This window comes from Natator depressus, chromosome 5 (assembly GCF_965152275.1).
Source record: "Natator depressus isolate rNatDep1 chromosome 5, rNatDep2.hap1, whole genome shotgun sequence".
NCBI classification, from domain to species: Eukaryota; Metazoa; Chordata; order Testudines; family Cheloniidae; genus Natator; species Natator depressus.
Genome location: NC_134238.1, coordinates 60,239,009 through 60,253,336, shown reverse-complemented (window position 1 = coordinate 60,253,336; position 14,328 = coordinate 60,239,009). Strand labels below are relative to the sequence as shown.

At 39.3% G+C, this 14,328-nt stretch overlaps 1 protein-coding gene across 2 annotated transcripts in view; it reads left to right on the top strand.

Moving 5' to 3' along the window:
• The window catches only part of SKIC3 (SKI3 subunit of superkiller complex), an 80,693-nt gene that overhangs the window by 3,538 nt on the left and 62,827 nt on the right, over window positions 1-14,328 (top strand). For both annotated transcript variants that reach the window (XM_074952857.1, XM_074952858.1), the window contains exons 3-8: window positions 1,319-1,462; window positions 3,410-3,501; window positions 4,488-4,563; window positions 5,956-6,096; window positions 8,442-8,540; window positions 8,636-8,744. In XM_074952857.1, coding sequence (XP_074808958.1) covers window positions 1,319-1,462; window positions 3,410-3,501; window positions 4,488-4,563; window positions 5,956-6,096; window positions 8,442-8,540; window positions 8,636-8,744 — 661 coding nt within the window. The remainder of the gene's footprint in view (window positions 1-1,318; window positions 1,463-3,409; window positions 3,502-4,487; window positions 4,564-5,955; window positions 6,097-8,441; window positions 8,541-8,635; window positions 8,745-14,328) is intronic.

The following is a 14,328-nucleotide window of genomic DNA, read 5'->3' as shown; positions in this document are numbered from 1 at the left end:
GGACTGGGTGGGAAGAGGCGGGGTGGGGTGGAGTGAGGGCAGGATGAAGCAGGGTGGGGCCTTGGGGGAAGGGGTGGAGTGGGGGCAGGGCCTGGGGCAGAGCAGGGGGTTGAGCACCCCCTGGCAGTTTGAAAAGTCAGCGCCTTTGGCCCCGGAAGCCGATGGCTGTCTCCAGCTCTACAGGGATCTAGAGACCCAGTGCCTCTGCATTGTGTGTCCCAAGCATACCATGCAACCTGGCAGATTGGTTCCCTTAGGAGACGACTGGTCTCACCAGCATCTCAGGGGGTGGGAGGTGTTCAGTGACTAAGTGGTGCAGGCTGTGTGATCTGCTGCTCAGGGGCCAGCAGAGACATCCCCATTGAGTGCTGGGGAAGGATGCAGCACACTGTCCCTTCCTTTGTGCTGCTTCTTGCCTGCTCTGCCTGGCTTCCATGTCGAGCCCAAACCCGCAGAGCTTGCATGGGGAGGACTTTGCAGGCCTAGGAGTGGGGGTGTCGTTGGCCCACACCCTCAGCAGAGCTCTGGGGCCAGAGGATATTCACTTACCTAGTCACAGCTGTGAGTCAAACTGCACCAAACTGGCATAAAGAAATTTACCAACAAAAAAGAAGGAAAGCAAAACAACAATCTCTAGATGTGTTTTTTCGAGTTGGGAAAGTTCAACAAGAGGAGCAGCCGGACGATCCACCCTCTTCCACCGTCTGACTCTGCCACCTCAAACAAGCTTCACAATCATCATTGCCGAGTATAGTATTACATTGTTTAAAATTGTTTAAAACTTATACTGTATATGTATATAATGTCTTTTGTCTGGCGAAAAAGATTTACCTAAGCCCTCCCACCCCCCATTTAGCATTAATTCTTACGGGGAAATTGGATTCGGTTAACATTGTTTCGCTTAAAGTCGCATTTTTCGGGAACATAGCTACAGCGTTAAGCGAGGAGCTACTGTATTAATTCTCAGATGACTGTGACAAAAGTCTGTCTTTAACCATAGACTTTAGAGGAATCCTTCAATGACCACAGTTACTGAGACCTGTGTCACGAGGACCGTTCATATGCAGTTTCTTCTTGCTAGAGAAAGCTACCAGTTAAAACATTAACCTTTTATTAATGCTCTAACTTATGTTATCACTATGCAGAAAGTAACATCTTGTTAAATAGATACCTAATAAATAAAATTCACTGTGTACCAGACTAGTATGTTCAGGAGCTTTTTTTCTAGAAAGTAAGAAAACTGATTAATCAAACTCGGTAGTTGAGTCTGTAAGACACATTTAGTACACTAGCTTCATTTGAACTCTTACATTTTTAGGCAGTGCTGAAACAAGAGAAAAATAACTACAATGCCTGGGTGTTTATTGGCCTGGCAGCTGCAGAGTTAGAGCAGCCTGATCAGGCCCAAAGTGCATACAAAAAGGCTGCTGAACTTGAACCCAGCCAGCTACTGGCATGGCAGGTATGTATTTGACTCTAGTTCCCCTTTACCCTTCCTATTAAATAAGCTACTGTGTTCTTAAGTATAGGAACAAGATCCAATCAACATTTGACTCTTAGGGCAGATCCTCAAGATGTGTAAATTGTCATATAACAAATTATACCAGCTGCGGATCTGACTCCTTGTATGTACAATGTGAAAACCAATGGGAGTTGCATGTGTGTAAAAGAGGGCAAGTTTTGGTTTCATTATATTTAAATTATGATAGGTCTTCTAATGGATAAATATGTTTCATTTCCTTGGAAAACAAAACAAACAAACAGAAAAAGTATGCTTATCTCCCTTAGGTGCTTTCTTAGTTCCCTTGCTCATGACTCAGTAAATTTAATTTGGTGTTTCTCTTCTATAAGAGAGAACATTGTGCACAATAACTTTTTCCCCAGCCTCTGATACAGAGTTGTGAAAATTGGACTATGTTGTTGATTTCCATGGTCCTAGGCAACAGTAATAGACACTCTTTAAGATGGTTGTGCAAGTGATAATCTACAACGTGTGCTGTTATATTAGATTCCTGTGCCCTTAGGGCACATCATGAAGCATATGGCTGAAGGCTACGTCGTTGATTCATGTGTCTGGTAAAAGGGAATATTTAGTGTTTTGTAACTTAATAAAGAGGTATTTTAACATTAGTAATTTTAATTTTTTTAAATGCAACAATTGGACATATATTGAAATTACCTTAGTTGAATCCTCATCAGCCAGTCAGGCTCTGGCTTTTTTAAGATAGTACAAAACAGTAACTTACTGAGACAAAAATGTTTTGTGTAGTCTTGCACAATTTAAGATGCTTTATTGTTGTCCATTGGCTGGTGTTAAAAAATATGATTTTACTTAACTGTGTTCAGGTAGTCTGTGTTCCACTTCACTAATCTCAGAAATAGTTTTAAGAAAATACAGTGATCTTTTATTATAATGTAAATGATATTTAAGAACATAGGAATGGCCATACTGGGTCAGACAAGAGTCTGTTTAACCCAGTATCCTGTCTTTCGACAGTGGCTAGTGCCAGATGCTTCAGAGGGTATGAACAACACAGCAATTATTGAGTGATCCATCCCATGCTGTCCAGGCCCAGGTTCTGGCAGTCAGTGGTTTGGGGGCACCCAGAGCATGGTGTTGTGTCCCTGACCATCTTGGCAAATAGCCATTGATTGAGCTATCCACCATGAACCTTTTTGAGCCCAATTATATTTTTGGCCTTCACAGAATTCCCGGCAATGAGTTCCACAGGTTGACTGTGCGTTGTGTGAAGAAATACTCTCATGTTTTTGTAGCCCCCTTTTTCACCCAAGCAGCTAGTCGAAGTTCGGGGTCTAAGGGATGCTCCAGTTAGGAGGAAAAATTGGTGATAGTCAGGTATTTCTCTGATGCAGTTTTCTTTGTTTATAAAGAAAACGTCTCTGAACATGGAAGGAATCGTGTAGCAGAAAGCAGTTCTTTTGCTCACAACACCAAGTGCACTCTTCTCAGCCTGCACCCTGATCCAAAAAACGCTCTGCAGGTTTCTTCCAGGGGCAGACACTGCTTTCAGCTGCTTTTTCAGGCTGACTGTCTCGGCTCTATGTGTTCTGCATTCCCCACCCTTTACAAAACACACTACTGACCATCTCTGCCCCAACAGTCTGAAAATACTTGGACAGGGGCTTTGTGATTAACATACTCTGACAGTTTTGTTAATTGAGGAATGCATTCACACCCAATCTCAAAGAAGTTTCTGATCTAAGCAGTCACCAGTACCTCTCAGCATAACATTATATTCTGATCCTGCATTGAGATTTGAGCAGACAGATCCCAGTAGAGCTGCACTGAAGGCATTGGGTTTCTTGTGGGCACAGCCAGACTGCGTGCCTTAAAATGATCTTGGAAATATCAGATGTGAAATCTAACATACATTTTACTTTTGTTTAGGGATTAGCAAATTTGTATGAGAAATCTAACCAAACAGATGTCAAAGAAAACTTGTTCAATGTTTACCAAAAGCTCTTGGAACTCTATGAAAGGTAAAGAATATTTTAGATTAAATTATGACACTGCAACATGTTATCTTAAAATTTCAGTTGCACTAGAAAAAATCCAGTTTTAATGCCATCACTGCTACATGTGATAATCTGCCACTGACACGGCTACGACTCTGAAACCTGTGTATAGTAACTAATTCTAATACTCATGTTGTATCTGAGGTAACGCCTTGTCACCCCTAGTGGTTTTCTATAATGTGAAGTTGGGATAGAGATAAATTATCACTTTCCTATTGTCTTTTTATAAGAAGAAATCTTTTGGAATAAATATTATCTAAACTATTGACATTAAGTATCTGGTGTCATGACTGTATCCATTGGCTTAATGTGGTGCATAGATGGATGAACTTTATAAATCTCATAACTCTCAGTTGATGTTGATGGTTAGCATAAATATCACTAGTACCTGTACTCACAATTTTTATGGTCACAGGGAATTTCATCTCCCATTACAGTTTACAGTTCTAAACAAAGCTAGCTCTGGTTGTATGTCACCAGTTTCCTCAACTGATTGGAGTGTTCTTATTGCTTTGTTTTTGTGATTTTGGTTTTGGCTAATGGACACTGTCAACTTATAAATCATACATCTTTTTAAACATTTTTAATTACTTCTGTTACAAGTAACATCTAAGATAACTATAATTGAAAGATTAATGGAAAATACTTTTGTTCCAGTTTGTTTACTTTTTGCATTTGACAGCATTTAGGATAAACTGACTATATACAGTCTGTGTAGATTTTTCACACAGTAACTGCAAGAGAAAAACATTCTAAAAAAATTCACAATAGTTGCATTAGAACTTGGAGGCACATATAGTATCTGCAGCAACTTCTAATGCTCTCGTTTAAAAAAGAAAAAAAAGTCTAGATTTCAAGTTGTCAGTGTCTCTTGAAGAATGCATTTCTCCATATTTGTTAGAAAACAGACCTGGCCTTTTTGTGCTTTTTTTTCCCCCATCTTCTTCTAGTGCTGACAAGCAGAAGTGGTGTGAAGTGTGTAGGAAACTTGTGGAACTGTATCACCAAGAAAAAAAATACCTAGAGGTCAGTTACTGATTTACTGTGTCTCCTTTTCCTATGCAAATTATTCATATTTTTTTTTTGTAGCAAGAACTCATCTCGCTTAATTATATACCTCTGTTCTCCAACCAGCTCCTACCACTAAATTTAGAGGCAATCTATTGAATTGACATGTCTTAACATAAAAAGCAATCCTAGAAATGGTTCGTTTACCTTTTATTAAAAGGAAGTTGCAATCATTTTGTTCAATACAATGTTCTGAAATTCACCGTGTTGACATGTTGTGTCATATAAACAAAATTGCATTAAAATGTTAGTTTCTGGTTGCAGTCAAGCATTTGAATATTTTTCTACTTTTTTTTTTTTTAAACTCAGGGACTCAGAAATTAGGAAATGCCAGCTCAAAGGATGCCTATGCAACCTTAATTCTGCCCTCTTGTGCGTATGCATTATAATACAGTTTGTAATTAAATGATGACATACTGTTTTTTCTACAGTACTTTTTCATCTACTCCAGTTTTTTGGGAGTATTTCGATTCCTTGAAGTTTGAGAACTTTAATGTTAGTTTCATAGCAAAAATTCTTTGCCAAGGATTATTATTAGTTTGTTATTTTGTTTGCAAGGCAGACAAACCTTTGAAAACCTGGATGTAAAACATAAACCATAGTTTTGCTCAGCAGTAGGAGGGATTGAACCTGGGATCTCAGGTTCTAAAAGCATGAGCCTCTGCTGTGTGAGCCTTAAAATCCAGCTCTGGTATCTTAAAGCCAGTATTAGACTCATAAATTCAGCTTCTTCTATGTGGTCCAGCCACTAGAGAGAGAGAGAGCCACACTGTGGTTATTTGATACTTTCTGTGCTTCGCTTCTGTTAACAGTCTCAAATTTTAATAGGTATTCCATTCTCTGTCCGAGTATAATGCAGAGTCACTTCACCGCTGGAAAAGATAATAGTGCCTGGGGAGCTATTTTCTTTTTTATATTGGTCATCAGAAGTATGGTTTATCGAATTCTTTACCTTACACAGTGCATGTAGGGTAGTATCAGACCTATTATTAATGCAGATTCCTCTATGATGGAGTTTTTCAAGGAACATTTGAAGGGTTTCTTTACAGCAGTATTCTGTTATACAAGGTTAAATGAGCAATTACAGACCATCAGCTACATCTGTTGTACTAAACTGCTTAAATACCACTAGTTCTGTTGACTGTACTAAACAGCACTGTGTAGTAATTTGTCCAACACTCACTCATTAGCCCTTGCCTCTTGCTAAGTGCTAATGCTATTTTCCAACCACTTAAGTTGGGAAATTGTAAATCTTATTGGCGAGGGGTTAAAATAAATTGGAGTGATCACACTGGGTGTCAGATTTTTAAATGAGTTACAGAATGATTCATTTCTCTTTCCTGTTGACAGGTGGCTCGCACATGGCACAAACTGATAAAGATAAAACAGGAGGAAGGTGCAGATAATGCTGAGCTCCACCAGCTGTGGAAGAGGCTGATCCAACTACTGCCAGACAGTACACAGAATCAAGATAATGAGACACAGCAGTTGGTAATGTTTCTCCCTCCTACTCAAATCATAGAAATGGAGAGCTTGAGAGGTCAGCTAGTCCATCCCCCACATCATGCTGGGGCAAGATCAAGTATATCTAGAGCATCCTTGACAGCTGTTTGTCTAACCTGTTCTTAAAAATCTCCAATGTTGCTGTTCCACAATCTCCCTGTTCCAGTGCTTAACTATTCTTATCATTCAAAAGTTTTCCCTAATATCTAACCTCAGTCTCCCTTGCTACAAATTAAGCTGATTACTTCTTGTCCTTCCTTCAATGGACATTCAGAACAATTGATCACTGTCCTCTTTGTAACAGCCTTTAACATATTTGAAGATTGTTATCAGGTCCCTCCTCAGTCACTTTTCTCAAGACTAAACATGCCTGTTTTTTTAACCTTTCCTCATAGGTCAGGTTTTCTAAACCTTTTATCATTTTTATTGCTCTCCTTTGGACTTTCTCCAATTTGTCCACAGCTTTTTTAAAGTATAGCTCCCAAAACTGGTGCCAAGTAGAGTGGCACAATTACCTCCCGTGTCTTTCTTACGACAGTCCTGTTAAATCATCCCAGAATATTAGCCTTTTTCTCAGCTGCATCACGTGGTTTACTCATATTCAATTTGTGATCCACTATAATGCCCAAATTCTTTTCAGCAGTATTACTGGCTAGTCAGTTATTCACCATTTTGTGTTTTTTTTTCTTCTGAAGTGTTCTTTACTGTTGTCTTAATTGAATTTCATCTTGTTGATTTCAGACTAATTCTCCTGTCTATCAAGCTCATTTTGAATTCTAATCCTGTCCTCCATAGTGTTTGCAACCCCTCCCATCTTGGTGACATAAGCAAATTTTAAAGCATTAAAGTCCTGTGGGATCTCACCCGTCCTCCATGAGTTCTCAAAAATTATCACTAATGGTTCCAAGATTTCTTCAGCTAGTTCCTTAAGTACCTTTGGGTGAATTTCATCAGACCATGCCAAGTTGAATACATCTAACTTAACTAAATATTCTTTCTCTATTCTGGCTTGTGTTCCTTCTCCCTTGTTGTTAATATTAATTGTGTTAAGTATTTGGTCACAATTAATCTTTTTAGTGAAGACTGAAGCAAAACCATTACACACCTTAGTGGATACAGACAACTAGACTTTGGGTTAAATTTTAAAAATTGCTTAAGTGACATGAAGAGCCCAAGACCCATTGACTTTCAGTGGGATTTAGGCTTTTTGAAAATTTTGCTTGTAGGTTTCTAAGTCACTTAGGCTCAGATCCACAAAGGTATTTAGCCTTCTAACTTCCACTGAAATCAGTGGAAGTTGGGAGCCTAAATAACATTGTGGTCCTGGACCATAGACCCTTTGAAAATATTACACACTGTGTGTCCCAGAATATTGGTAATAGAAATTAAATCAGGAGAATTTACTGGTGATGGAAGAATACATTTTTGAAAAGCCCCTGTAATGTAGTGTCTTACATAACTGCTGTTTTAAAAAAAAATCTTTTGTGATGCATTACTTTTAAAAGTTTAGATTCATTTTGGCAGTGTTAAGGTTCTATCTTAAAGGCACGCAAAATAGGAGTACTTGTGGCACCTTAGAGACTAACCAATTTATTTGAGTATGAGCTTTCGTGAGCTACAGCTCACTTCATCGGATGCATACTGTGGAAACTGCAGAAGACATTATATACACAGAGACCGTGAAACAATAGATAAGCTATTACCAGCAGGAGAGTGGGGTGGGAGGAGGTATTGTTTCATGGTCTCTGTGTATATAATGTCTTCTGCAGTTTCCACAGTATGCATCTGATGAAGTGAGCTGTAGCTCACGAAAGCTCATGCTCAAATAAATTGGTTAGTCTCTAAGGTGCCACAAGTACTCCTTTTCTTTTTGCGAATACAGACTAACATGGCTGTTACTCTGAAACCACGCAAAATAGGAGCGTCAAAATGAACACTTGCATACCAATATTTAATAAGTTATTCAAGCTCATAGCTGTCATAATGGATAGTGCTTCATGTGTGCTCTTTTTGTATATATCTTATGCCATTGCATGAATTAGATTGTTTACTTCCTTCAACTAGTAGCACACTTACTACCAGGCTTTGAATACTACATGAATAATACTTGAGTATGAAGAAGCACCCTGTTATGTATTTTGCTCTTTGCACAACAGAAGTTCTATGAAGGACCACATGGTCCAGTGGGGCCAAATAAACATATTATAATCATGTTCATGGTATACTGCACCCTGTTTAGTTACCCAAAACAGTGACTACATTTCATAAGTTCACTATTTGTAGCTTTTCTTGCTAATTCACACTGTTGTACACTTACCAATTTCTTATTTCAGCTTTTTACTGCATTTGAACATGCAGTGAACTCTGTAGACACGGTTCCCAGTGAAGACCACCAAAAGCTTTATAAAAACTTCATTCAGTGTTTGTCAAAAGTAAGAACAGTTAAATTTATAGTCTCTTCAATAACACAATAACATCTAATAATACTGCACGAATAGCTAAATTGCTTTGACTTTTTTTCCTCAAGTTTCCTCATGAGACTGCTAGGCTGAAGAAGGCCTGTGATGATATGATGGTTTTGTATCCCACCATGAGTTATCCTTTAGAAGTGCTCTGCTTGCACTTTATTCAGTCAGGTGAGTGGGATGGTTTTGGTTCATTTTTGTTGTTCCAAATCTTGTATCTTTTCACTGTGACTTTTGTCTTGCCCTTCACTCCCCCAGCCCTTCTCATAAAAAAGGGATCCAGTCTTTCAAGATCTATTACTTCACTTTGTTGAGGGAAGATGTAGTTTGAGGCAACTTGCACCACTTTTCAGCACAAATACATTGTCTATATTAGGTGCTATGTTTCTACCACCCTGGAGAGGAAGACAGTTCTGTTCTAAACTATAGTGTCTCAGAGCTGTGAAACTTAGTACTACTGTAGCATCAAAGGACTTCTTAAAAAATAAGTATTCTTTGTTCAAGACCAGTTCTGGATTCTTGATTCCTTTGCTGGCAGTGTACTCAGTCCCATGGGAAGAGTGCTTCACGAAGCTCAAAAGGAGCCTCTCTAGATAAATGAAGATTAGCTACATGAGGTTTGAAGAGAATCCTGTTTGCTTGTCTTTGGTGGAAAGGATGGTGACAATAAAACAAAGCTCTGGAGATGGCTAACGTGAGAGAATTGGTGAACCAGTATACCCCTTTCCTCTTGGCAGGAACATTCATGAATCTTTCTCCACAAGACTTCCTGGTGGGTGGGCAGTAAACGGGGCTTTTTAGGGTGTTTCAGTGAAGTGGAGGAAAGGGGTCTTTTTTAAAAACAGATTTGTTTGTTATATGCTTTAAGAAGGCAGCATGCAGTCTTCCACACTGCTGGTTTGAAACTGTGTTAAATTTCAGTTTTGAGCGCTCACTATTGCATTAATATTCTATAAGTGAATAGTGATTTTAAATGTGTCAGCTTTTGGTGTCACAGCTGATACCTTAAAGGGTCCAGAAGTGACTTTCAAGTTGGACACCCCCAAAAACACTATTTGTAAATATAAAGTCATATCGACCAGGAATGTCACACAAAAACTAAGTAGAAGTGTATGCCAAGAATCCATACAGAAATTCCTGTGTTTTTTAAACAATAAAGCTGTATAATTTCCTTTGTTAGGAGTGGAAGAATGCCTTATAGTACCAAGTTTCAGGGAGCTAGGCATCATGAAAGTAATACAGCAGCAGAAAAATTGTAATACAGAACTCTTAATTTCAGTGTTTAAAACAATTGAACCCAGTGGAGAGGAACCAGCAAGAACAAACCAACAAGCATAATTCATCTGCAAGAAGTGCTAGTACATAGTCTATTGTATCACAGCAGAACAATCCAGAATGTGTACATTCCATTAAATTAAACATAAGTCTGAACCCAAATACGTAATCAGGCTTCTATGCTTTAAAACAAAGAGAAGGGATTTGTTAAGCTCATTCTGTTTCTTTGTGACTTTCCTGAGCATCTTAAAGCTGAAGTTCCATCTCAAAATAGATATGGCTGGCTGCTATGGAATGCACTGGTCTGCACCAGGCACAAAACTGCTGAATTCACTCCTCCTTGCAAAGAGTCATTTTTTATTTTCATCTCTATGTGCCTGGACCAGTATTGGTAAAATGAATCTTAACTATCCAACCATATAGTTTCCTGAGCTTTAACAGTTTGCAGTGTTCTCTCTTTATCCTTGCTGGAATAAGCAGACATCCATTTCAGTTACAGTTATTCCATTAAATTCAATGGAATTATTGATCTTATGCCAGTGGTGAACTTGTTCAGAGACCAAAGGAATTCCTACTGGCCTTGGAATTTGCTGTGTGGCCTTGGCCAAGTCACTTCACTTCACTGTGCCTGATTCCCCTCCAACCTTTTGTCTGTCTTGAAAGATTATAAGCTCTATGGGGAAGGGACTGTCTTTTATCTAGGTGTTTGCATTGTGCCTAAAGTAATGGGACCCTGATTGCAAATGGGGTCTCCTAGCACCACACATAATACACTGTATAGCCTAAATGTAAAGATCAAACAGTGATTTCTTTATTGTAGTGTGCCGATATTACATTGCAGTCCATTTATACATAAATTGTCATTTAGCTGATAGTTTAGCACTTTAAGAAAGATGTGGACTTGAAACTGCACTCAAATTCTAGCATGTATTCACTTATTTATAGAACATAAAACATTGTAAAGATGTTACGGTCAACACTTCAAAGATCACACAATATAATACAGCACACAATATCTAAACGAGTTTTACAAGGTGTATTGTTTAGACCATGCTTCCATTTTCTACAGTCTAATCCAGGTTAAACAAATATATAAGTTATAAATGAACAATCATAGAAACTTAGACCAAGATTTAAAAAAATAGGTGTCTAAAGGTAAGGCTTGTATATCCATATTTAAACACCTAATAACCTAAATGACTTTAGGGCTATGATTTATGCTGTCAACCAGCCTCAAAACTGGGGGAACATGAACGTGGCTTAATGCCACCTTTTTCTCTACTTTTCTTCTGAGCTGTGCCAAGTACAGCTCAAATACAGTACAGGATCTGGTCTGGAGTGTTAAAGCTAAAGAAACAGGGAAGTCAGTTGAATCCCATCTCTGTACAATTATGGAAATTAGAAATTTTGAATCTAGCAGTAGAATCTCTCAAATTTGTCTTCACTCTTCTGGTATTGAGGTGCCACAACTTGTGTCTCTCAAAGTGTTATGGGTTTATCGTCCGTTAAATAATTCTTGTCATTGATAATGCAAGATTTTGGTGATTGATACACTGCCAATTGTAGAAATTTCTGCTTTCAGAAAATCCAGTTTGCACCATCTAAGTTGTTGCATAGGGAAATATGTATACAAAAATGACTCCTTTTAGACAAAGATCACAGGTAATGGTAACCTACAGCCTTCACTCTCCCATGAATATTTGTGCAAATTCCCAGGATCCTGAACACTGTAATCTCTAAAGACGGATTGAATTTTGCTTGGAGTAATTTAAAGAACGGGGTGGATTTCACTAGTAAGATGTAGCCCTTCTTATCCCTCATAGATTTGTTGGCCCCAGTGTTCAGTATTCCTTAACACTACACACTTTTAAAATTTCCATTTTTAATAATCTAATTTCAAGATACGTTTTTTGTAAGAGATCTTGACCAAGCTTTAGCTTGGTCTAGGAGACAAGGTACCCATCTTGGATTCATTTTTAAAGGCATGAAATAGTTAGCTATCCCAGCAGAACCCTTCTACTTGAGAATTTCTCAGTGAGATTACAGCCTGTAAAGTAGTCTGAGGGAGCAGTTACCCTGAGTTTTGGCTTCCCCTGAACAGTCAGTACCTGCTACTGCTGGGATTTTAGCAATGGCTTACAAACTTACATGGATATAACTACATCGCTCAAGGGTGTGAAAAGTCCATATTTTTACACTGATTTAACCCCTAGTGTAGACAGCTCGGTGTCAATGGGAGGGCTTCTCCCATCGACATAGCTACTGCCTCTCATGGAGAAGGATTAACTACTCTGACAGGAGAAGATCTCCTGTCGGTGTAGTAGCATCTGCACTGAAGCGCTACGGTGGCACAGCTGTGCCGATGCACTGTTTTAAATTTGGACCTGCCCTTAGTATGCTGAATCTTCATGACTTTATTTTCCAGCACTTGTGTATAAAATTTACTGGAGTTGGCATTTTTTTTGGTGATATTGTGTGTACAATCTTACAGAATGTGGCTTCTCTCCAGGCCCTCTAAATACAGTGCTGCTCATTTGACTTATGCTCCTTATGTATGTTCTGCAGTATACAGCCTAATTATTGACTTAACTTAAACAAAAATTTGAGTATTTATGAAAAGCCTTAAGTCACTTTGCAGCATAAGCTTATTTACTGTAATGCCTGGGCATCTGTTTTCTCTGATACTCAGCTGTTTCAAAGCCATCCATCACTGTTTTCTGTTCTGTTGTGGACAAGTACATTTATTTCCTTCCTGCCTTGGCTTGTATGCTGATGTCTCCAAGTCAATATGATTCAGCTTATGAAGATGAATGAAAACAGATACTGAACCTCATTCATAGTTAGCACAAGAAGAAATGGTAGGGCTGTCGCCCATCACTAAGTGACCAAATTTTGGTATGGGAAAAGGAAGTAGTTAAAGCAAGGGTTCTTGGGCCACATGCGGCCCAATTCCATACAGCTGTGGCCCAGCTCAGCTGTGTGCTAAAGGCCGGCCCGCATGTCCTGGGTTCACCAGGTTCCCAGCTACCCGGCATGGAGGGGTCTGGCTGGGCTGCCCTGCCATACAGCACGTCAGGGTCTGGGCTGCCAGCCCGCCCCGTGTGTTGGGAATCCGGGGTCGGTGCTGCTGGCGGGCCCTGCGGGGTTGGGAATCCAGATCAGCTGTCCGGCCCTGCAAGCTCCAGGGTCTGGGGCAGCTGGCTCGTTCCTGCATGGCGGGGTCTGGGGCAGCTGTGCAGAGGAGGTCCGGGGTCTGGGGCAGCTGGCTGACCCCATGGGGTCCAGGGCAGGCAGCCGGCTGCCCGGCGTGCTGAGGATCGGGGATGGGGCTGCTGCTGCCCGGCCTCAGCGGCCCAGGTAACAAAATGTATAATCAATTGAGAACCACTGAGTTAAAGCATTTGTACTGTATGTTTTTAAAACAACATATATTATGTAAAGTTTTACAAATAGGAAATGCTCATGATCAGAAAATAATATGCTCTAAAAATAGATGTTTTTGGGGTGTGTGTGTGTATATGTATGTATTATATGTATTTATATGTGTATTAAAAAAATCTATGTTCCATTAATACCATGCAGAAATGCAAGATGCATGTACAGCCATCTGAACAATTACTTTAATCTGTCTTCAATTTTTTTTTAACTGTTTATTACATCTGTGTCTTGCTTTCTACTATGGATCTCTGCCTTCCTTCCCCAAATCTGCCTATAACTTCAAAGCTGCCACAAACATGGAAAAACACAGATGCTGTATTTTCTTTTAAAAGATTGCACAAATTCATTTACTGTGCCACTAGGTCTGCAATTTTCTAACAGTAATTTTATTTCCCTTTTGTATTGGTAACTAAAGATGAGCAGGTTGTGTATGCATATGAGAAATATCACTGACATCCTGATTTGCTAACCGATCCCCAAAATGGACAATCTATCAATCAGCTGGCAACTGAAGTAGTAGAAATAAATTCTTGTCTATAACAAACTGCACCATGAAGTAGGAGAGTCACCACACAAACTTCTTTGGTTTAACTGTGCTGCTTAGTTTATACACAGCATGAATCTTATTTCAGCGACTCTTAGAATATTTTACCTTAATGACACGGTCATTTAGACCAGGCTGGAAAGTCATCTTGATCACTTGGGAAGTTTAATCTTGCCTGTAACTCATGTAGGATTGACAATAACCTTCCAGCACACACACAGAAAAGAGACTGCAGGGATAATTTTAAAGTGGTAGTAAGTCCTGAAATATGCACAGTAAAGTAAGTTTTGCAGATGCATATGCTTACTTTTTAAAAAGTGACATTTGTTCTCTCTTAGGTTTGGGTGGCAACTACAGATACCTTGTTACCTATAGTTTCATATGTTGATGCTTCTCACTAATCCATATATAATCAATAAACAGTCTACACCGGTAGTTCTCAACCTATTTACCATTGTGGGCTGCATATGCAGCTCTCTGTTATGTGGGCCGCATCCA